The 23881-nt window shown below is 33.9% G+C and overlaps 2 protein-coding genes across 2 annotated transcripts; one reads left to right on the forward strand and one right to left on the reverse strand.

The window, feature by feature from the left end:
* Positions 1–3951: 3951 nt before the first annotated feature.
* On the forward strand, positions 3952–7091 carry LOC142237526 (alpha-tocopherol transfer protein-like). Its single transcript, XM_075308882.1, has 3 exons — positions 3952–4286; positions 4344–4716; positions 6710–7091. The coding sequence occupies exons 1-3, from the start codon at positions 3988–3990 to the stop codon at positions 6962–6964; spliced, it is 927 nt and encodes a 308-aa protein (XP_075164997.1). The 5' UTR covers positions 3952–3987; the 3' UTR covers positions 6965–7091.
* Positions 7092–12428: 5337 nt separating this feature from the next.
* Positions 12429–18829, reverse strand: LOC142237525 (alpha-tocopherol transfer protein-like). The gene is made up of 3 exons (XM_075308881.1): positions 18531–18829; positions 12863–13235; positions 12429–12778 (listed from the first exon to the last, which is right to left on the reverse strand). Exons 1-3 carry the CDS (start codon positions 18827–18829, stop codon positions 12521–12523), a joined length of 930 nt encoding a protein of 309 aa, XP_075164996.1. The 3' UTR covers positions 12429–12520.
* Between the last annotated feature and the right edge of the window lie 5052 nt (positions 18830–23881).

The raw sequence follows: 23881 nt of genomic DNA on the forward strand, positions 1-23881 counted from the left end.
ACCTTCAAGGTTATATATAACATTTGTTATATATAATAATTGTTTTTGATGGTATAGCATCTCTTTCAAGTGAAGTCAAAAAACTTTAGTACCACTACACCGAAAAAAAGTGAACTAATTTTTTACGAAAAATTAACTAAACCATAGTAAAAAACTGATCTTACCACGGTTTAAGAAACTCTCCTCTGAACGGCAATTTTTCATCTTTACGACACGTCTTTGGAACTCTCTTCCAAATTACATACAAATACTAAGCAATGCTAATGCATTTAAAAATGAGCTCTACAAATTATATTCGTAGTTCAAAGATTCTAATATTACAAAGACACAAAAATGTTTCAGTTTTATTACAATTATAAAACTTACATATTTATTTATATTTTATAAACTTTAAAATTTTAATTGATTATTGTTTACTTGTTGCACAATCATGTATTTTTTTCTTTTTATTTTTTTTAGTACAGTCATTTATAAGATTTTATGTCTTGTTGTACTAAAATGACACACATAAATAAATAAAATAAATAAATAAATAAGAATGACCATGATTTGGCGTCAAAAGGTTTTTCCGTCTAGATACGTTCATTGTTTCTTTATAAATTAGTTCATGTATTACATCCACGGTTGCCACTCGTGTCAAAAATAATCTGTCAAAATTCGAAGAAAAATTTACCATAAATCTACTAAACTTAAAAAAATTAAAATGTGATTTCTATGGAAAATTTCGTCCAAATTTTATTTCTATATAAAATTTTGTCCAAATTTTATTTCAATAGAAAATTTTGTCAAAATTTTATTGCTATAGAAAATTTTGTCAAAATTTTATTTCTATAGAAAATTTTTGTCAAAATTGTATTTCTATAGAAAATTTTTCTCAAAATTTATTTCTATAGAAAATTTTTCTCAAATTTTATTTCTATAGAAAATTATTGTCAACATTTATTTCTATAGAAAATTTTGTCAAATTTTATTTCTAAAAAAAAATTGTCAAAATTTTATTTCTAAAAAAAATTGACAAAATTGTATTTCTATAGAAAATTGATGTACCTCTTATTTGGAGAGGTATATTTTGCAATTTTATTTTGCAAAAATTTTATTTTGTCAAAATTTTATTTCTATAGAAAATTTTGTCCAAATTTTATTTCTATAGAAAATTTTGTCAAAATGTTATTTCTATAGAAAATTTTGTCAAAATTTTATTTCTAAAAAAAATTTTGTCAAAATTGTATTTCTATAGAAAATTTTTGTCAAAATTTTATTTCTATAGAAAATTTTTGTCAAAATAGTATTTCTAAAAAAATTTGTCAAAATTTTATTTCTAAAAAACTTTTGTCAAAATTTTATTTCTAAAAAACTTTTGTCAAAATTTTATTTCTATATATTCTAAAAAAAAATTTGTCAAAATTGTATTTCTATAGAAAATTTTTGTCAAAATTTTATTTCTATAGAAAAATAGTACTTCTAAAAAAAATTGTCAAAATTTTATTTCTAAAAAACTTTAGTCAAAATTTTATTTCTATATATTATATATATAAAATTATAAAATTTTGTGAAAATTTTTTTCCATATGTCCATAGTGCGATTTAAAAGTTCGTTAGCTAACATAGCACTAACGGAGCTACATGAAAATGGCCATAAGAATTATTCGTACAATACAAGTCCAATTTCTATAACCACCAGTACTTTATTTCAAAAAATTATTATAAAGGGTGATACGGTCAAAATTTGGTCAAGGGAAAACGCGTGTAAATCGGTGAAATCGTTTATTTAAAAATTCAAATTAAATTTCTTTTTCAAGTTCAATTAGTATAAAATTCAGGAAAAATATTCAGTTAGGCTTTCGCTCTTCCAAATCCGAATTGACGGGCCTCACGCTTGACACCTGCCATCAGATTTTATACAGCCACCTTGTCCACCTTCTTCGCCGTAGAAAGCCAGTTTGCCTTGAACTGCTGCTCGTCCTTAGCAGTTTTTTTGGTCTTCTTTAAGTTCCGCTTGACAATAGCCCAGCATTTCTCAATTGGGCGGAGCTCTGGCGTGTTGGGAGGGTTCTTGTCCTTGGGAACCACCTGCACGTTGTTGGCGGCGTACCACTCCATGGCCTTTTTACCGTAATGGCAAGATGCCAAATCCGGCCAAAACAGTACGGAACAACCGTGTTTCTTCAGGAAAGGCAGCTGACGTTTATTCGAACACTCTTTCACGTAAATTTCTTGGTTGACAGTCCCGGAAGCTATGAAAATGCTGCTTTTCAAGCCACAGGTACAGATGGCTTGCCAAACCAGATATTTCATTGCGAACTTTGACAGTTTTATGTGCTTGAAAATATCTGCTACCTTGTTTATCATCTTGATTTGGAGTCACTACCTTCTTGTAAGTCGATAGTCCGGCTCGTTTTTTGGATCGATGCACGGTTGTAGACGATACACCCAGCTTATTTGCGGCATCTCGGAGAGAGAGGTTAGGGTTTCGCTTGAAACTACCGGCAACTCTTTTTGTCGTCTCAGCGGCTTCCGGTTTTCGATTTCCCCCCGATCCAGACTTCCTGGCTGTCGACAAACGTTCCCCAAACACTTTAATTACATTTGTAACGGTAGATTTGGCAACTTTTAGCGATTTTGCCAGCTTTGCGTGCGAGTAGCTCGGATTTTCGCGATGCGGAGCAAAATTTTGATACGCTGCTCTTCTTGCTTGGACGGCATTTTGATAACTGAAGAGTGAATTCCAAAATCAAAATAGGAGCAACATTCTACACACACACACACACACCTTCAAAATGAGGGGTGTTCAGGTTTTCTAAATGCAAAGTTGAAAGAAAGTTTATATTGACCAAATTTTGACCGTATCACCCTTTATGTGGTCACAGGTCTTACAATCGCGATATAAAGCCAACCAAAAAGGAAAGGCTTCATTCCCCATCTTTCCACGATCAATTTCTGACAAGAGTACAACGCCTCATAGGCCCTCTTTGCAGTATTCTCCATCCAGTTCAGTTTGGAGCCCAAGAGAACTGCCAAGTACCTTTACAGTATGTCTGTAGTATTCTCCACCCAGTTCAGTTTAGAGACCAAGAGAACGCCCAAGTACCTTACTGATTTCGAGAGGTTCAACTTCGTCCCCTGTCCTCAGAATCCTTGTATCCGATAATCTTTCTTTTCCTGGTGAAAAGTACTAGCCCTGTTTTCCCAGGGTTCACCCCTAAACCACATCCTCGAGTCCACTCCGAAAGATACTGCAAATACTCATATAGCACATCTTAAATCGTATCGAGGAACTTTCCCGATACCAGTATCACAATGTCATCCGCGTATACCACCACTTTGATGTCCTTGCTGCTCCGCCCAATCAAAACTGCGTTCACCACCAATAGCCACAGTAAAGGTGATGTTACACCTCCCTGTGGCAATCCTCTTGTGGTCCTAGCCCTTCTTGTGGATTTCGCCTGATCAACCCTATTAGCAACATCAACTCGACACCTTCTCTTCTTTTATAATACCAGTACTACCCTATAAATTTTCGTCCAAGTACGGGCTGTTTTTTTTAATGACCTTCCCTCGCCCCACTATTCCTATGGTAAAGGAAATAAGAATAAAATTTTTATAACTGTGTACACTGAAAAACAGTCCGTAGTTAAATAAATTTAACTTAGCACAGAACGATTTCGACTTTTGGTCAAAAATAAAAACTTTTGTATCAGAAAAATGGACAAGAAATCTTTGTATCTGTTACGATGCAAAAAGATATTGCAATAGCAATTTTGCTTATCAATTTCAAACAATTTCGAATATTTTTAACTTACTAAAACTTATCTATAGATTACCACCATTCAGGCCCTTATCGCCAGCACACTACACTCTCTCGATGTTATAACCCATACCTATCGGCCAAACATTAGTTTGGATTGGCGATAACATTTGATTTTACTTTAAAGTATAGCTAAATGATCGATTTACAGTTCAGTTTTTGCTAACTGACCATTTCCTAAACATGGCCAATATTAGACCTCTAAGTGAAGAATTGCAAAAGGCTGCTATTGAATTGGGTGAGGTGCCTTCACGTATGTCCCAAGATTTGGCTGCTCTCAAGGAATGGATTCAACAACAGCCTCATTTAAAGGCTAACATGGATGATCAGTTTTTGGTGGCATTTTTGCGTGGATGTAAATACAGTTTGGAAAAGGCCAAAGGAAAAATTGATAAATTCTATACATTGAGGACAAAATTTCCAGAACTATTTTGTACTTTCGACGTAGATGATCCCAAATTTCGGGAGTTATTTCGTTTGGGGTATGTAGATTACATAAAAAAGACGAACATTTGTTTGCATTGTTTTTATTCTTTCAGAATTTTGCTTTACTTACCAAATCCTCTTAATGAAAATGGTCCTCGTATTGCTTTAATGCGTATTCAAAAATTTCCTGTGGATAAGTATCCAGGTGAAGATGTTATGCGTGTGGTTTATGCTTTGCAGGAAATTTTACTACTGGAAGATGATAGAGCTCTCCTCAATGGACTTATTCTTATTAACGATTTGGAAAATGTCACCATGCCTCATTATTTATATATGAGCCCTGCCATGATTAAAAAACTTACGGTTTTCAGTGAGCAAGCAGTTCCCTTAAGGCCCAAGGCCACACACTTCATTAATACTCCCGGAAGTTTTGAGAAAATGTATAATATGCTAAAGCCTGTATTTTCGGCCAAACAACAAAGTCGGGTAGGTAATGTTAGATTCATCTCCGTATAGTGGAGATGTACACGTGTAGAGACACACGTGTAAGGGACTTTGAACATTAATTCGATATGTGACCAATGTTTTAATACCCCCGGGAGTTTTGAGAAAATCTATAATTTGCTAAACAAAGTCGGGTAGGTTATGTTAGATTTAGCCCACTTAATAGAGGTGTACACGTGTAGATACTCACGTGTGAGGGACTTTGAAATTTAATTCGATATGTGACCAATGTTTTAATACCCCCGGGAGTTTTGAGAAAATCTATAATTTGCTAAAGCCTGTATTTTCGGCCAAACAACAAAGTCGGGTAGGTTATGTTAGATTTAGCCCACTTAATAGAGGTGTACACGTGTAGAGACTCACGTGTGAGGGACTTTGAAATTTAGTTCGATATGTGACCAATGTTTTAATACCCCCGTGAGTTTTGAGAAAATCTATAATTTGCTAAATCCTGTATTTTCGGCCAAACAATCGGGTAGGTTATAGCTTCGCCCAGTTAATGGAGGTGTACACGTGTACAGACTCACGTGTGAGGGACTTTGAAATGTAATTCGATGTGTCCAATTTTTTCTTTTGAAAACTTTATTGTCTTGTAACTCAAGAAAGGTTATGTCTCGAAAAAGATTTAACGAGAATGATTCGAAAATTATTTAGCATGCCAAAGAGTCTGACCTAGCCAAAGAATTCGGAATAGTAGAGACTAGTGACTAGGTTTTACCTCTTTAAATTGAATTCTGTTTCGTGGTGAAATTCTGAATCGATCTAGCGATGCCAGTCCCTCTTTGTGTTGAAATCACGCTAATTTCCGAACGAAACAAGCTATCAACTTAAAACGTTTAGGTATAGCACCTTACAATAGCAAATTTCATCCGATCTAGTGGAAATTTGGTACGTGATGTTACTATAACAGCCTTCTAACAACCATGCAAAATTTGGTCCATATCGGTCAATAATTTTATATAGTCTCCATAAAAATCAATTCCCAGATTTTAGCCTTTTGGAAGAGCAAATTTTATCCAATCTGGTTGAAATTTGGAATACGATGTTAAAATATGCTAACAATCATACAAAAAATTATCCATATGTTTCATATTTATATATAGACCCCCAAAAATTTAAATTCTGAAGCCTCACGGAGGAATAAATTTCATCCGATCTGATTGGAGTTTTCCCCTCTAATTACCAAGCGAAAATTGGTTCATATTGTTTCATATTTATTTGTAGACTCCTCTATATAAAGTGATCAACAAATAAAGGGGATTATAAACACTGATAGAAAAAAATCATGCACGGCGTGCTCATTTCAAAACGATTCGTTCATGAAAGTGAATCAACACACATGTGGTGTCAAACTGAGAACAGGCGGTGTCGAAGATAAAATGCCACCATCGTTTGTCAAAACAAGTACCAGCGTTCATGATCTGAAAACATAGTGGTACGACTTTATAAACAAAATTAAAAAAAAAACCGCTAGCGTGATTCGAACCTGTGTTCTCTGCACCAAACGCGTTTACAGTCGCCTTAGCACACTGCACCATCGAGGAGTTGCCATAATAACGTCTAACCATTATTTTAAGACTTTTCATTGCCAAAGAAAAACGAATGCCGTTCATGAAATCGTGAACGCCCGTGGACGAAATTGTGAACATTCTGTTTTGATTTTTTGTGAACGTTTCCGTTTCATTTTGTCACCGTCCGTTCACGACTATTGAACGTAATTTTTTCTATTAGTTTAGGTATTCAATATGGCTTTTTGACTCAACATAAACTCCATATGGACTAACTTATAAATAAGAAAACAATATTGGGAAGGTTTAAACTACCCTGTACCCACAACCCAAGTAATTCGTTTATGGATGATTGGAACTTTGTACACAATCCCGGGGTGGAGGGTACATAAGCTTCGGCCTGGCCGAACTTTCGCCCGTGTATATTTGTTTCTACAAAGATTTCTATTTTCTTAATACAATTTCAGATGTTTGTCCATGGCACTAAATTGGATTTATTAACAGAAATTCCCTTGAAATATTTCCCTAAAGAATATGGTGGTGAAAATGGCTCTATACCAGAAATTCTAGATGATTGGGAGAAAAAATTGGACTTTTATAGAGATCATTTTAAGAAAAATGCTGAATATGGTACCGATGAAAAATTGCGCCAAGGCAATGCCATTGATTTTAATAGCCTATTTGGTATTGATGGTTCATTCCGTAAATTGGATGTGGATTAAAAAATGACATGGCTACAAAAAATATTTTTATTGTAAAAATAAAAAATTCCCTGGATACTCATAATGATTTAAAAATATAAAATATTTTATATAAATAAAATAAATACAAATAATTTTGAAAATAGAATCTAAAGAATACTTAAAGGTGGCAAAAATCGACTACTCGATTTTTTAAGGGAAAAAATCGATAACTCGATATTGGGTTAAAAGGACAATATGATGTTAGGTTAGGTATAGTGGCAGCCCGATATTTCAGGCTCACTTAGACTACTCAGTCCATTGTGATACCACAGTGGTGAACTTCTCTCTTATCACTGAGTGCTGCCCGATTCTTCTCTCTTATCACTGAGTGCTGCCCGATTCTATGTTAAGCTCAATGACAAGGGACCTCCTTTTTATAGGCGAGTCCGAACGGTGTCCACATTGCAGTGAAACCACTTAGAGAAACCACTTTGAAACCCTCAGAAATGTCACCAGCATTACTGAGGTGGGATAATCCATCGCTGAAAAACTGTTTGGTGTTTGGTCGAAACTGGGTTTTAACCCACAAGGCGGGCATGCTAACCATTGCACCACGGTGGTTCCCAAGGACTATATGAGAGAAATATGAAATCGAATTATTTCCAAAAAAAAAATGTATAAGTCAACTTTTATAATTTCAAAGTCGAAAGGTCGTAAAATCGACTTTTTCAATTTTTTGAAACAGTGGAATGGGTCCAAACCTTGAATAGACGCATTTTCCAAATTTCAAAAGTTGTAAAGATGAAGAGTCGACTTTTTGATTCTAATTATAATCCCTAGGCGAAAAGTCGTGTTTTGCAATAATTGGTTTCTTCAAAATTTAGTAAAAAATAAGTCGAATCTTTGAATTTCGAATTTCTTTAATAGGATTTATTGTGTAGGGTACCATTTACAACTCTGAATCGTTGGACTTTACCCAAAGACTGTCCTAATGACTAGGACCAAGGTTGCCACAGATGGTAGAATTCTACCCAAAATGGTTGATTTTATACTGTTTTGTAGATTGGTAGAAATCTTGCTATTTTAGTAGATTTTTCAAAACATTCCTCTCCAAATAAGAGGTATTTCAATTTTGTATATAAATAATATTTTGAGAAGATTTTCTATAGTAATAAAATTTTGAGTAAATTTTCTATAGAGAAAAAAAATTGAGAAAAATTTCCATAGAAATAAAATTTTGACCAAATTTTTTATAGAAATAAAATTTTGAAAACATTTTCTGTAGAAATAAAATTTGAACAAACTTTTCTATAGAAAAAATTGTTTACCTATTTTTATACAGAGATAAAATTTTGACAAAATCTTTTATAGAAATAAAATTTTGAAAAAATTTTCTATAGAAATAAAATTTTAATAAACTTTTATATAGAAAAAAAATTTTGACCTATTTTTCTATAGTAATTAAATTTTGAGTAAATTTTCTATAGAGAGAAAAATTTCCATAGAAATAAAATTTTGGGAAAATTTTCTATAGGGAAAAAAAATTGAGAAAATTTTCCATAGAAATACAATTTTGACCTACTTTTCTATAGAAATAAAATTTTGAAAAAACTTCCTTTAGAAATAAAATTAAAAAAAAAACTTTTTATAGAAATAAAATTTTGACAAAATTTTTTATATAAATAAAATTTTGACAAAATTTTCTATGGAAATAAAATTTTGAGAAATTTATTTATTTACAAAGTTTTAGCAAACTTTTCTATAGAAAAAAAAATTACCAAATTTTCTATAGAAAATATTTTCTATAGAAATAGAATTTTGAAAAAATGTTCTATAGAAATAAAAGTTTGAAAATTTATAAAATATAAAAATAAAAAAGCTTAAAAAAACTAGTAACATTTATAAAAATAAAATTTTCTATAGAAATAAAAAAAATCTATAGATTTAAAATATTGAGAAAATAATGTGAAATCTTCAAACCTTTCAACATTTCAATTTTTTTGTTTCTTCATACTTGTGAGTTAGTTCTCACTTTTTTGTAGAAGTAGTAACTTTCCCTTGTTGGCTCAAGATAAAATCATTAAAATATTTAAAGTTCGACACAATATAATTTCAAAGGATTTTAATACACCCAAAAATATTTCGCTAATAGGAGGGATAATTAGTTCATTCTAAGAAAAAAACATTTTTTCATTATAACCACAAAAATTTGATCGAAAACTTCAAAATAAGAATTTTAGAAGAAGTTTTGTAAAGTTATGATAAAATTTTCTTCCAAGTTTGCTGGATTATTTTTGGCACTAGTGACATCCGTGACTAGGACATACTTTTATCTATTATTTTGCTAAAATGTTTTATTAAGACTTTCCAATATTGTTTTCATTCAAAATCCCTCCGTCCATCAAACCAAAGGCCGAACAAGCAATATACTCTAAAACAATCTAATCATAATAGACGTCAAAAATATCAACTAATTTTTATAAATTATTCTTATCATTTTACTACAATATACAAGAGATTAAGAAAATAGGAGAGTTAACTTATTCATAATTCTCTCAGTGATACACTTATGTAGTTCCAATAATACAACATAATTATATCTTCAATATAAAGGAGAGATTAATGTCGATAAGACAATGCTAGGCAAAGTCATTTATTACACAGAAAGAAAATTTAATAAAAAATTTTCCAACGGTATTTTTTTTTATTTGACTCGAAATACTTTAATTTAGTCAATGAAAATGGTAGTATGAAGTTTTTCATATTAATTACTAAAGGGTGATTTGTTAAGAGCTTGATAACTTTTTTTTAAAAAAAACGCATAAAATTTGCAAAATCTCATCGGTTCTTTATTTGAAACGTTAGATTGGTCCATGACATTTACTTTTTGAAGATAATTTCATTTAAATGTTGACCGCGGCTGCGTCTTAGGTGGTCCATTCGGAAAGTCCAATTTTGGGCAACTTTTTCGAGCATTTCGGCCGGAATAGCCCGAATTTCTTCGGAAATGTTGTCTTCCAAAGCTGGAATAGTTGCTGGCTTATTTCTGTAGACTTTAGACTTGACGTAGCCCCACAAAAAATAGTCTAAAGGCGTCAAATCGCATGATCTTGGTGGCCAACTTACCGGTCCATTTCTTGAGATGAATTGTTCTCCGAAGTTTTCCCTCAAAATGGCCATAGAATCGCGAGCTGTGTGGCATGTAGCGCCATCTTGTTGAAACCACATGTCAACCAAGTTCAGTTCTTCCATTTTTGGCAACAAAAAGTTTGTTAGCATCGAACGATAGCGATCGCCATTCACCGTAACGTTGCGTCCAACAGCATCTTTGAAAAAATACGGTCCAATGATTCCACCAGCGTACAAACCACACCAAACAGTGCATTTTTCGGGATGCATGGGCAGTTCTTGAACGGCTTCTGGTTGCTCTTCACTCCAAATGCGGCAATTTTGCTTATTTACGTAGCCATTCAACCAGAAATGAGCCTCATCGCTGAACAAAATTTGTCGATAAAAAAGCGGATTTTCTGCCACTGATTTTGGTAATAAAATTCAATGATTTGCAAGCGTTGCTCGTTAGTAAGTCTATTCATGATGAAATGTCAAAGCATACTGAGCATCTTTCTCTTTGACACCATGTCTGAAATCCCACGTGATCTGTCAAATACTAATGCATGAAAATCCTAACCTCAAAAGAATCACCCTTTAGAACTGGTATGCATGGCCACGCCGCATCTTATGTACCCTCCACCATGCATTACGTACAATGTTCTACTAAAAACTATAATTTGCAATCGAATTACTTTGACCTGTGGTTACAGTTGCCGATGACAGGATATCTTAAACTTTCTTAATATTGTCGTAACACTATAATTTAAAAAGGCAGATTATATATCTATATAAACCACGTAAGTTATCGATCGGTTTATATAATAATGAATAATAATAATAATTTGACATGATAATTAGAGGGCCAATTTCAACCGGATCGGATGAAATTTATTCCACCATAAGTCTCAAATTCTGAGGATTCGGTTTATACGGGAGCTGTATATAATTTTGAACCGATATGGCTCCAGCCTCCTCTAGTCTTCGGAATTCAAACCTGCCGATCAGTTTATATGGGTCATTTTCTGCATAGTAAATAGAGAACATATTCTTAAATCACTTACCAAACTTCAAAGATGAAAGTTATTCCTCCAAGAAATTCAAGAAGTAAAATTCTGGGAGCCGATTTATAGAGGAGCTATATATAATTATGGGACAATTTTTGCATGGTTGTTAGAGGGCGTATAGTAACATCATGTACCAAATGGCAAACGAATCGTATGAAATTTGCTCCTGCAAGAGGCTCTGGATGTTAAATTTGGGGATCGTTTTGAATGGGTGCAATAAACAATTCTGCGCCGATATGGATCAATTTTTGCGTGGTTGTTGGAAAGTGTATGGTAATATCACTTAACAAATTTCAACCCGATCTGATGAAATTTGCTCTTTCAAGAAGAACCGGAATTCAACCCTCGGGATCAGTTTATATGGAGGCTATATATAATTCTGGACCAATGTAGACAAATTCAATTCAATGGCTGTTAGAGGTTATATACTAATATCATGTACCAAATTCAACCCGGATCGGATGATATTCGTACCTTCAAAAGGCTTCAGATCATGGGGTCAGTTTATATGGCTGCCATAGGTTAGGTATGGTGGCAGCCTGATATTTCAGGCTCACTTAGACTATTCAGTGTATTGTGAATCGTGTCAATCGTAAACTTCTCTCTTATCACTGAGTGCAGCCCGTCAATGAGTTAGACAAGTGACCTCAATGTTATAGCGTGTCGAAACGGCAACTCCCCAGAAGCTTTTTTTGTGTGTTTGGTTGAAACTAGTATTGAATTGTTTTATTATTGAATTATTTATATTTATAATTATGGGCCGATTTCGGCCAATTTTTGCATGGGTGTTTGAGCCCATATATTAACACCACGTACCAAATATCAACTGAATCAGATGAATTTTGGTCTTCCAAAAGGCTCCAGAGGGCAAATCTGGTGATCGGTTTATATGGGGCTATATATACTTATGCACCGATGTAGACCAATTTTTGCATGGTTGTTAGAGATCATATGCTGACACCATGTACCAAATTTCAGCCGGAACGGATGGTAGAATAATTTCCACTTGAAGTCGAGTCTGAATTTTGAAATTTCAGTTACCATGTTTTTAAAGGACTTTGATAGCACATAATGGTAAAAGCTGATAAAATGAATAAATACACATTTGTTAATTAGAATCCAGTATGCAAAACTAAAATTTAAAAGAGAATTGTGTCTTAAGAGTATCCCACTTCAATTCGCCGCTTCTTCGGCTCGGAATCAATGCCAAAACCATTGGAACCAAGCATTTCTTACCTCCAAGATTATTTGTGTTACCATTAAAATGGAAATATAATTGAAGCGAACCTTGACCTCTTGGGAACTTCGTGGTATACAAAATTTATTTCTCCTTTTTTACTATAATATAATATTGACATTTATAAATTCAGCAAAAAAATCATAATATATTATTACAATCAATAATAATAATGTAATTTAATTAATCTACATCCAATTTACGGAAGGATCCATCAATACCAAATATACTATTGAAATCAATAGCTTGGCCAGGTCGCAATTTCTCATCGGTTCCATATTCTGCATTCTTTTTGAAATATTCCCTATATTTATCCAATTTTATTTCCCAATCATTAATCATGTCATCTAAGGATCCATTTTCACCACCATATTCTTTGGGTAAATATTTCAAAGGAATCTGCTGTATCAAAGCTTCCATTTTATTGCCATGAACAAAAAGCTAGAAATTCATACAAACAAAAAAATATAGATATTAAAAGTTTTTTTTTTCATTTTTTATATATGCATGACCCATTAAACTTACCCTACTTTGTTGTTTAGCTGACATCATTGGTTTGATCATATTGAATACGGGCTCAAATCCTGTAGGTGTATTTACAAAATGTGAACCCTTTGGTCTCAATGGCATTGCTTCTTCGGAGTATACGGCCATTTTTTTCGATAGTGATGGCGTCATTTGAAAGAAATGAGCCAATGTGGCCTTGCCAAAATCACCAATGAAGACCATACCATTTATATTGGCATAATCATCTTCGAGTATCATTATTTCTTGTAAGGCATGAAAACATTGCATAACTTCTTCGCCTGTATATTTGTCGGGAGAATATAAACCGCTACGCATCCAGCATATACGAGGACCATTTCCATTAAGGGGAGTTGGTAAATAGAGCCACATTCTAGAGAAATAATAAATTAAGAAATAATAGTTTTTTTTTGGATTGGATATTTTGGATTTAGGACTGAAATATTGAATCTTTGGATTTTTTGAGATTATATGTAAATTTAAATTTATAGAGCCTCGTTTTAAAACTAGATAACTCCCTAAAAGAAAGAAAGCGAAACTTTGAATTGGCAGCAATACCAAAATCCTTAAGGAAGGTTAAAATCTTTGGTTTCAAGTATTATTACATACCCTCCACCATAGGATGGGGGTACATTAACTATGTCATTCCGTTTGTAACATATCGAAATATTGCTCTTAGAACCCATAAAGTATATGTATTCTGGGTCGTGGTGAAATTCTGAGTCGATCTGAGCATATCCGTCCGTAACTTCCGAACGAAACAAGCTATCGACTTTAAACTTGGCACAAGTAGTTGTTATTGATGTAGGTCGGATGGTATTGCAAATGGGCCATATCGGTCCACTTTTACGTATAGCCCCCATATAAACCGACCCCCAAATTTGGCTTGCAGACTCTCTAAGAGAAGCAAATTTCAACCGATCCGGCTGAAATTTGGTACATGGTGTTAGTATATGGTCTCTAACAACCATACAAAAATTGGTCCATATCGGTCCATAATTATATATAGCCACCCATATAAACCGATCCCCAGATTTGGCTTGCGGAGCCTCTAAGAGAAGAAAATTTCATCCGATCCGGCTGAAATTTGGTACATGGTGTTAGTACATGGTTTATAACAACTATGCAAAAATTTGTCCACATCGGTCAATAATTATATAGCCCCCATATAAACCGATCCCCCAGATTTGGCTTGCGGAGCCTCTTGGAAGACCAAAATTCATCTGATTCAGTTGATATTTGGTACGTGATGTTAATATATAGCCTCAAACACCCATGCAAAAATTGGTCGCAATCGGTCCATAATTATATATAGCCCCCATATAAACCGATCCCCAGATTTGACCTCCGGAGCCCCTTGGAAGAGCAAAATTCATCTGATCTGGTTGAAATTTAGTACGTGGTGGTAGTATATGATATTTAACAACCATGCCAAAAGTGGTCCATATCAGTCCATAATCATATATAGCCCCCATATAAACCGATCCCGAGATTTGGTTTTGGAGCCTCTTAGAGGAGCAAATTTCATCCGAGTCAGTTGAAATTTGGTACATTGTGCTAGTATATGGCTGTTAACAACCATGCCTAACTAGGTCCATATCGGTCTATAGTTATATATAGCCCTCAGATAAATCGATCCCCAATCACACAAAAATTGGTCTATATCAAGTTCATAATTTTATATAGCCCCCATATAAGCGACCCCCATATTTCAATTCTGGCACCCTACGTACTGTGCAAAAGTCCATATCGATTCGTAATTATTTGTAGACTTACCTATACATACCTTTTTGTCTAATATATACCACGTATGGACTAACTCACAATTTAGAAAACGATTTAAGATACCACAACCCAAGTAATTCGATTGTGTATGACAGTCTTTCGTAGAATTTTCTACGCTATCCATGGTGGAGGATACATAAGTTTCGGCCTGGCCGAACTTACGGCCATATATACTTGTTTCCCGTTTTTTAGTTCATAAAGGAAACTTTCCCCAAACATAATAATTTAATGAACTAAAATATAGTTAAATTGGCTTTAGTGAAATAGAGAGTTCACTTTTTTTGAGTGTATTTTCAATACAGAGGCGCTCGTGAGTCCAAAGTTTCGACAAGGTGAGCGACCTTGTCGAATCGCCCACTTTCCCTCAAGCTGGTCCTAGTGCCAAGGATAAAGTGACAATCGGTAACCCACCAATGGCAGTAGACATTTCTAAATATCATGTGCGTCATATTCAGTACAAAATATTGGGTATGAGGCAGCTGCCAGCTGTCTCACTGCAAAGACAGTGTCAACCAGGGATAGAAAAAACAATTTTTAAGAAAGTACAAAAAAGGTATTGTTTTGAGCAAAAAAGTACTTTTCACTAAATTTAAACAAAACTTCCATTGGAAGATTTTTGTCAAGAGCTCTGGACAATCTTGAAGCGATTGTATTTAATCAGGACTTATTATTCAACCGTCGAACTGAACGGACGTGTTTTCTAATAGCGGAGTATTTCATCGTAATAAGTACTTATTACGAATTTCACGTGTGGTGGAAATAATAAATCACCATGCAGCGAAATTCAAAGTCATCCACTGGTTTGCTAACTTCAGGGCCCAATGGACGGGTAACGACTGAAGTTATAAATTTGGACAGCGACCAAGAGTCAGGCCCAATTAGTCGACCTGTAGACGGGTCGACTTGCGGTGACACTTTGGCAAGTCGAACCTTTTCTAAGGTGACGACATCAAAATGAGGCAATCTCTCTCGAAAGAGATTCAAGGAACGAAGAAATGCTTTGTTTATCCTAATGAAATTAGGATCAGTCGACCCAAGCACGTTGTCGGCTAAGCAAAGCGATTCCTTAAAATGGGCTCAAGGAATTCTTGAAGCTGGAATAAGGGAACGATCACCGGATGAGCTGCCATCAGTTGCAAAAGACAGCCTTGTGATGGCTATCATTAATAAAGGAGTTTCCCGGACCAAGTCCTCGACGGAAAGATGCTGGATGGTATCAAGGACGAAATGAGTTAGTAGCTTTTGCAGACCAGAGGTCTATGGATTGATTTAAAGCTGCATTGATGCTAATTGGTGAAGTTTGGGAAGGAGCCGCTTTGGAGTTAGTCGATAGAAAGACATACCGGCTAAACCTAGAGCACATGCATGGATACCGGCAAACCTTCCTGATGCCGATTGGAAGGTTGGTCGTTTGGATGAGGTGGATGGCTTTCATGATATCCATATGAAGGTATACAAAAGCGATCAGCCAAAGGATTCCGAAACGGACAAGCCTCCGGTAGAGTCAGCAGTGAAAGAATCTCCTAGCGAAGCCGAAGGAGACATAAAAACTGCAGACTATGGCGAAAATCGTATGCGGGAAGTTTCTACAGGCTCAAACCTCACCAAAGCTGAACCGCGGATTGTTGCGAGAGTCACCGAGATCTGTGAAGAGGAAGCCCTTGATGATTCAATTGAAGCGGCTGATGTGACGGTGGTTGAAAATTTGGATGGTTCTACGGTTCTTTCTCTCATTGTTGGATTCCATTTGGACCATTCCCCTCTCTAAAGTTGTTCAAGCTCATTTAGACTGAATTTAAAAAAAAAATAAAATTTTGTTTGTCAACTCCCAAATTTAAATCTTTTTTTGTTTATATATCCGCTTACAAAGAATACCGTGTTGCCACAGTTGGTAGAATTCTACTGTTTGGTAGATTGGCAGAATTCATGGTACTTCATAAATGATTTGTAGATAAGTAAAAATAAAATTTTGACAACATTTTCTATCGAAATAAAATTTAAACAAAATTTTCCATAGAAAAAAAAAACAAAGTTTGACAAAATTTTCTATAGAAATAAAATTTTGACAAAATTTTCTATAAAAACCAAATTTTTGATAAAATGTTCTACCGAAATAAAACTTTGACAAAATTTTCTATAACAATAAAATTTTAAGAAAATTTCTTTAGAAATAAAATTTTTACAAAATCTTCTATAAAAATAAAATTTTGACAAAATCTTCTATAAAAATAAAATGTTCTATTGAAATACAATTTTGACAAAATTTTCTTTAGAAATAAAATTTTGACAAAATTTTCTATAGAAATTCAAATTTTACAAAATTTTCTATAAACATAAAATTTTGAATTTTGTTCTATAGAAATAAATTTTGGCAAAATTCACTATAGAAATAAATTGTGACAAAATTCACTATAGAAATAAATTTTGTCAAAATTTGTTATAGAAATAAAATTTTAACAAAATTTTCTATACAATAAAATTTTGACAAAATTTTTTATAGAAATACAATTTTGACAAAATTTTCTTTAGAAATACAATTTTGACAAAATTTTCTGTAGAAATAAAATGATGACAAAAAATTAAATAAAATTTTGAAAAAATTTTCCGAAAGAAGTAATAAATGTTTGCAAAAAATTTTGTTTTTTTGGTAGTTTTTGGTAAGATTTTCTCCAAATATTGGTAAATTATTTTTGTCTCAAGTTTCGATCGTGACTGTAATGCTTCGCATTATTTTGGTACGCGATCGATAATTTCTTATCTAGAAAGTGTTCGTGTGGAAGCGTAACGTAGATGCTTTTTTCGACTAAAACATTGTTGAAATTCAATAAAATCGTATGTTTGACTTTGGCTTTTACAAAATCGAGATTTTCTTCTAGCATGAACTTGTCAGTTTTTCCAAATTTTTTAAAGACTTTCTCAAAATACTAAAATATTTTGTTAAATCTGATATCGACTCAAAAATGTCTACACAAAAGGTACTATATCATTCGCGGGGGTACTACGGTACTGACCAGAGTGAAAAAGTATTGAAAAAAGTATTATAGTACTGCATTTTCCATCCCTGGTGTCAACTGCAAGACAGTTTCCACTGTAATACAGGTACCCAATATAGTTTCTATCACCTTTCATGACAGTCTACGAAACAAAACAACGGGTATAACAAACGATGTTCGTTTATATTGAAATTTCTTTAAATGCGCTTGTGTTTGCATAGAAATAAAAATACAATTTTTTATAGAAATAAAATTTTGACAAAATTCTCTATAGAAATAAAATAAAAATTTTTTGTAAAAATAATTTTTTTATAAAAATACAATTTTCTATAGAAATAACATTTTGACAAAATTTTCTATAGAAATAAAATTTTGACAAAATTTTCTATAGAATTAAAATTTTGACAAATTTTCTATAGAAATAAAATTTTGACATTTTCTATAGAATTAAAATTTTGACAAAATTTTCTATAGAGATAAAATTTTGACAAAATTTTGTATAAAAAAAAATGTTTTGACAACATTTTCTATAGAAACAAAACTTTGACAAAATTGTCTATAGAAATAAAATTTTGACAAAATTTATAAAATTTTCTATAGAAATAAAATGTTGACAAATTTTTCGAAACGATCCATAATTACACAATGAATACTTTCCTTTCCGAATCGAAATTTTGGCCAACCGAAATATGACAAGTTGAAATTGTCTGTAGATGTTGTTTTTAAAGAAATCTTCGCTTGTACCAAATCTTGTTTAAGCATATAGGACACACACATTATGCGATATTTCAGAATGTTATATCAAAACTAAAAATCCTATGGCAAATTTGTTGAATGCAATCCTTACAAACTTTCTGCCTTTTTTGATGGCTTACTTTATGACAACTTACCCCATTCGTACAAGCTCCCTGAATTTCTGATCATCAACATTGGTGACAGAGAATACATCAGGAAATTTACTCTTTAAAGTGTAAAATTTGTCGATTTTTGCTTTGGCCCTTTCCAAACTGTATTTGCAACCTCTCAAAAATGCCACCAAAAATTGATCATCTGTATTTGCCTTCAAATGTGGTTGCTGTTTAATCCATTCTTTAAGGGCAGCCAAATCTTCTGCAAGGCGAGAGGGTACTTCTCCCAATTCGGCTGCAGCTTTTTGTAAATCTTCATTAAGCGGTCTAATATTGGTCATGTTAATACGAATAGAAATAATGCAAGACTAAATGCCGAACGATTAAAATTACCTTTTGAAATGATAACGTCCAATATTTTGGCAATAAGAGAGAAACTAAAATTAATTGTTATCGTGGTTATAAATACGCAACTATAAAGACACGTGTATTAGTTAAACATAATTATATTGATAGTATGTTTTTTTTTTTTAATTTTAAGTATGCTGTTTTTAGTTTATGGTGATTATTTGATGATAAAGTCTCAATAGGGGGTTGTTGGTGCTACCACATAGAAAAAGAGAACTGAATTGTCCTAATTTTTACTCCATTTGCTAGGTAAATTAGGAAAATGTAATCGAATATTCTTATAGAATTCATTTATGGAAACAACACTTCAAATTGTCTATATAGATTGGATATATTTATATAAGTCAATCATCTATGCACGCACAGAAAAGTCTGTTTTTCATATGTTTAGGTGTTCAAATATATATTAATTTAGAAAATTCCAGTAAACATATATATGTTTAGAGATGTCAGAAGGAGAGAGAGAGATAAACAAATAAATACGGACTTAAATTCGGCCGGACCGAATCTTATATACCCACCACAATAAATCAATTAATATATTTGTTTCCTTCGAAAACCCTTCGTCGGGTTGCTTGAAAATATATAGAATTTCAGGTGGATTTGATTACAGATAATTTGCCAAGGAATAGGATGACTTATCACATGGGGGCTATATCAAAACATGAACCGATCCGCAAAATATTCGCTACATCTATTTGCGGGCCTAAAATACCACTAAACTTCAGGCAAATAAGAAAAAACATTGAGGTGTCTAGAAGCCCAAGATAGTCTAGTCTAGAAGCCCAAGGTGTCTAGAAGTCAAATGGGGAGATCGGGTTATGTGGACCAAACTACACCATATTTGGCACACTTATGTACCCAAAATTCCTCTAGGTTTTGAAATTCAAGCACATCAGATGTCTAGACACTCAAGACCCCAAATGGGGGGTCGGTTAGTATGCGAGCTATATCAAAATCAGGACCATTATAGTCCATCTTGGAACTTGACCAGAGAATGAAGCCGACCAATTTTTGCCGCCGGCGGCTGATTCTAAACTTTTGCCTCCGGCGGCAGCTGAGCCGATATTAATTGCGGTGTCTAGAAGCCCAAGTCAGTCTAATCTAGAAGCCCAAGGTGTCTAGAAGTCAAATGGGGAGATCGGGTTATGTGGACCAAATTACACCATATTTTGCACACTTATGTACCCAAAATTCCTCTAGGTTTTGAAATTCAAGCACATCAGATGTCTAGACACTCAAGACCCCAAATGGGGGGTCGGTAGGTATGCGAGCTATATCAAAATCAGGACCATTATAGTCCATCTTGGAACTTGACCAGAGAATGAAGCCGACCAATTTTTGCCTCCGGCGGCAGCTGAGCCGATATTAATTTGGTTATACGACGACGGACAATTACCCATTACAAAATCAATTTGAAGTTATCCGAATGGTAATGAGATTAGTTGTACAAACAATCTAAAAACCAAATTTATATTTCATACAAATTTTCTGAGCTAAATTCTTGCAAATTTATTATAGAAACTTGATACTTTTTTGTGGATGGAAAGTTCAAATTTTTTCCAAAAAAATACAACGTGACTCGGCGGCTTCATTCTCTGAACTTGGCCCGAAGCAAAGAGTTCACTAAAAGGGTCTTCTTGACTATTCAACTTTTGCTAAAATCAAATTTTCGACAATTGACTGTAACCTCAGTAGTCGTTTTAGTTAAAGATCAGACAATGACATATTGATAAATCTCAGGTGGTCGGATATAGAGCACGAATATCGGACTATTCTTAAAATAATGCGACATATGCCATCCATTATAGTAGATCATATTCTGGTCTGATTAAATTCGTTTTCGACAAGAACTTAGAAACTATATAATAGTGATGGTGGAGTCGGCTAGCTAATTTTAGGTTAGGTTGAAAATGGGTCCCTATCTCATATCGCCTGATATACACGTCAGCCAGTATTCGCTTTGTTGTGGACTTTAAGTTATTTTTTTTTTTTATAGTAGCCTTCTTATATTGCTGGAACTCCGTTCCTTTGTTTCCAGACCCTATTTCTAAGCTGGGCCAAGTTTAGAAGCATCTCTTCCCCCAACATCTCATGCATATCAATATCACCATCTCATGCATATCTTCTCAGAACTAGTTCTATCTATACCGAACAAAAAAAGCAGGCCCGCTTCCAAAGATTTCGTCTTTGGACTAAGAAGTGAAGACATAAAAAGCCAATAAATTCAAAGACGATTTTATTAATTTTGAAGAATTTTTCAGAATTATTAAAACCAAGTTGACCTTAGGTAAACAAATTTTTTTTTTCATGTAAATCATCCCTGTTTTAAGTCGAATCACTTAACTAAAGGGTGATTTGTTAAGAGCTTGATAACTTTTAAAAAAAAAAAAACGCATAAAATTTGCAAAATCTCATCGGTTCTTTATTTGAAACGTTAGATTGGTCCATGACATTTACTTTTTGAAGATAATTTCATTTAAATGTTGACCGCGGCTGCGTCTTAGGTGGTCCATTCGGAAAGTCCAATTTTGGGCAACTTTTTCGAGCATTTCGGCCGGAATAGCCCGAATTTCTTCGGAAATGTTGTCTTCCAAAGCTGGAATAGTTGCTGGCTTATTTCTGTAGACTTTAGACTTGACGTAGCCCCACAAAAAATAGTCTAAAGGCGTCAAATCGCATGATCTTGGTGGCCAACTTACCGGTCCATTTCTTGAGATGAATTGTTCTCCGAAGTTTTCCCTCAAAATGGCCATAGAATCGCGAGCTGTGTGGCATGTAGCGCCATCTTGTTGAAACCACATGTCAACCAAGTTCAGTTCTTCCATTTTTGGCAACAAAAAGTTTGTTAGCATCGAACGATAGCGATCGCCATTCACCGTAACGTTGCGTCCAACAGCATCTTTGAAAAAATACGGTCCAATGATTCCACCAGCGTACAAACCACACCAAACAGTGCATTTTTCGGGATGCATGGGCAGTTCTTGAACGGCTTCTGGTTGCTCTTCACTCCAAATGCGGCAATTTTGCTTATTTACGTAGCCATTCAACCAGAAATGAGCCTCATCGCTGAACAAAATTTGTCGATAAAAAAGCGGATTTTCTGCCAACTTTTCTAGGGCCCATTCACTGAAAATTCGACGTTGTGGCAGATCGTTCGGCTATTCATGATGAAATGTCAAAGCATACTGAGCATCTTTCTCTTTGACACCATGTCTGAAATCCCACGTGATCTGTCAAATACTAATGCATGAAAATCCTAACCTCAAAAGAATCACCCTTTATAAGGTCAAAACGACTTCGTTGAAAAGTTTATCGACTTTTGGCGAATGATGAAAATTTTATATTAGAGAAATGTCTTAACATTGTTTCTAAAATGGATGTTAGTCCATATGCACTCTATGTTAGACAAAAAAAATCAAATTAAACACCTACATAAGCCAATTCAGTTCTTGACTGGTATATATAGAGGAGTCTATTTATAATTACGAACCAATATGCAAAAATTTTCGCATATTAATTGAAAGACAAAATTTCAACTGGAAGAAAATTGTAACTCCAAGTACCTTCGGAGATTAAATCTGGGGATTGGTTTATAAATATTTGGGGCTATATATACCCAGCAAAAAATTTGGATTAAAGCACAAATTTAAAAGCACTTCCAAAAAGTAGTGTAGTGCAAATTCTTTAAATTTTGCCGAAAAAATTCTTAATCCTTTCTAGAAGAATTGCGAATTTTTTAAAATATTTGATGTCAAACGTTTCAGACAAGCGTTATAATGCATTAAAAATCATAAAAAATTTTAAAAATTATTTATTGGTCAAAATATCACAAAATTTATTTATTCAATCACTGGATTCGCAACACATCTTAAGAAGTGATGCAAATTCAGTGCAACGGCTGTTGATATGGTGGACATTCGTCCTATGACAAGCCAATGTTAAAATCATTGCTTCTCCTCCAATTTTTGCACCACTTCCGGATCCAAAAAGAACATTTTCACTACTTTTTGGCGACGCTTTTTTTGCTGGGTAATTATGGGCCGATATGGATCATTTTTGCATAGTTATTCGAAACCATATATTGACATCACGTACCAAAATTCAACCGGATCGGATGAATTTTGCATTTTCAGGTACCTCCTCAAATTTGGTGAACGGTTTATATGGGGGCTATATATAATTATCGACCGCTATGGACTAATTTTTCCATAGTTGTTAGAGGCCGTATAATAACACTATATACCAAATTTAAACCGAATCAGATGAAAATTGCTCCCCAAGGCTCGGCAAGCCAAATTTGGGTATCGATTTATATGGGGGGCTATATATAATTATGGACCGATATGGAACAATTATAACATGGTTCTTAGAGGCCATATAGTTACACCACGTACCAAATATCAACCGGATCGGATGGAATTTGCTCCTCCAAGAGGCTCCACAAGACAAATCTGGGGATCGGTTTATATGAGGACTATACCTAAACGTGATTCGATATGGCTCATTTGCAATACCATTCGACCTATATCAATAACAACTATTTGTGCCAACTTTCAAATCGTTATTTTTTTCTTTCAGAGGTTGGTGTGATTTCAACAGACGGACAGCGCTAGATCGACTCCGAATTTCACCATGACCCAAAATTTATAAACTTTACGGGGTCTGAAGCCAATATTTCGATGTTTCACAAACGGAATGACAAAGTTAACATACCCCACCCCGTGGAGGGTATAAATACCGTTTCTAATAAATAAACCATAAATTCGGGATAAGCGATTCAACCAATATTTCCATATTTTTTATTTACTTTAAAATTTATATTTCCAAAAGAAATGTTTGGTTATTAAAAATGTCGTTCCCCAGAAAAGAAAACTCTTCTTTCAATGTAGCACTTATTGGTATCTCTGGTATCCATTTTGGGGCTTCTAACGTTAGGATTTCACACTCTCCTCCTTTTAATTTGTTTATATGTTTGAGCAAAA

This window comes from Haematobia irritans, chromosome 5, assembly GCF_050003625.1.
Source record: "Haematobia irritans isolate KBUSLIRL chromosome 5, ASM5000362v1, whole genome shotgun sequence".
NCBI lineage: Eukaryota > Metazoa > Arthropoda > Insecta > Diptera > Muscidae > Haematobia > Haematobia irritans.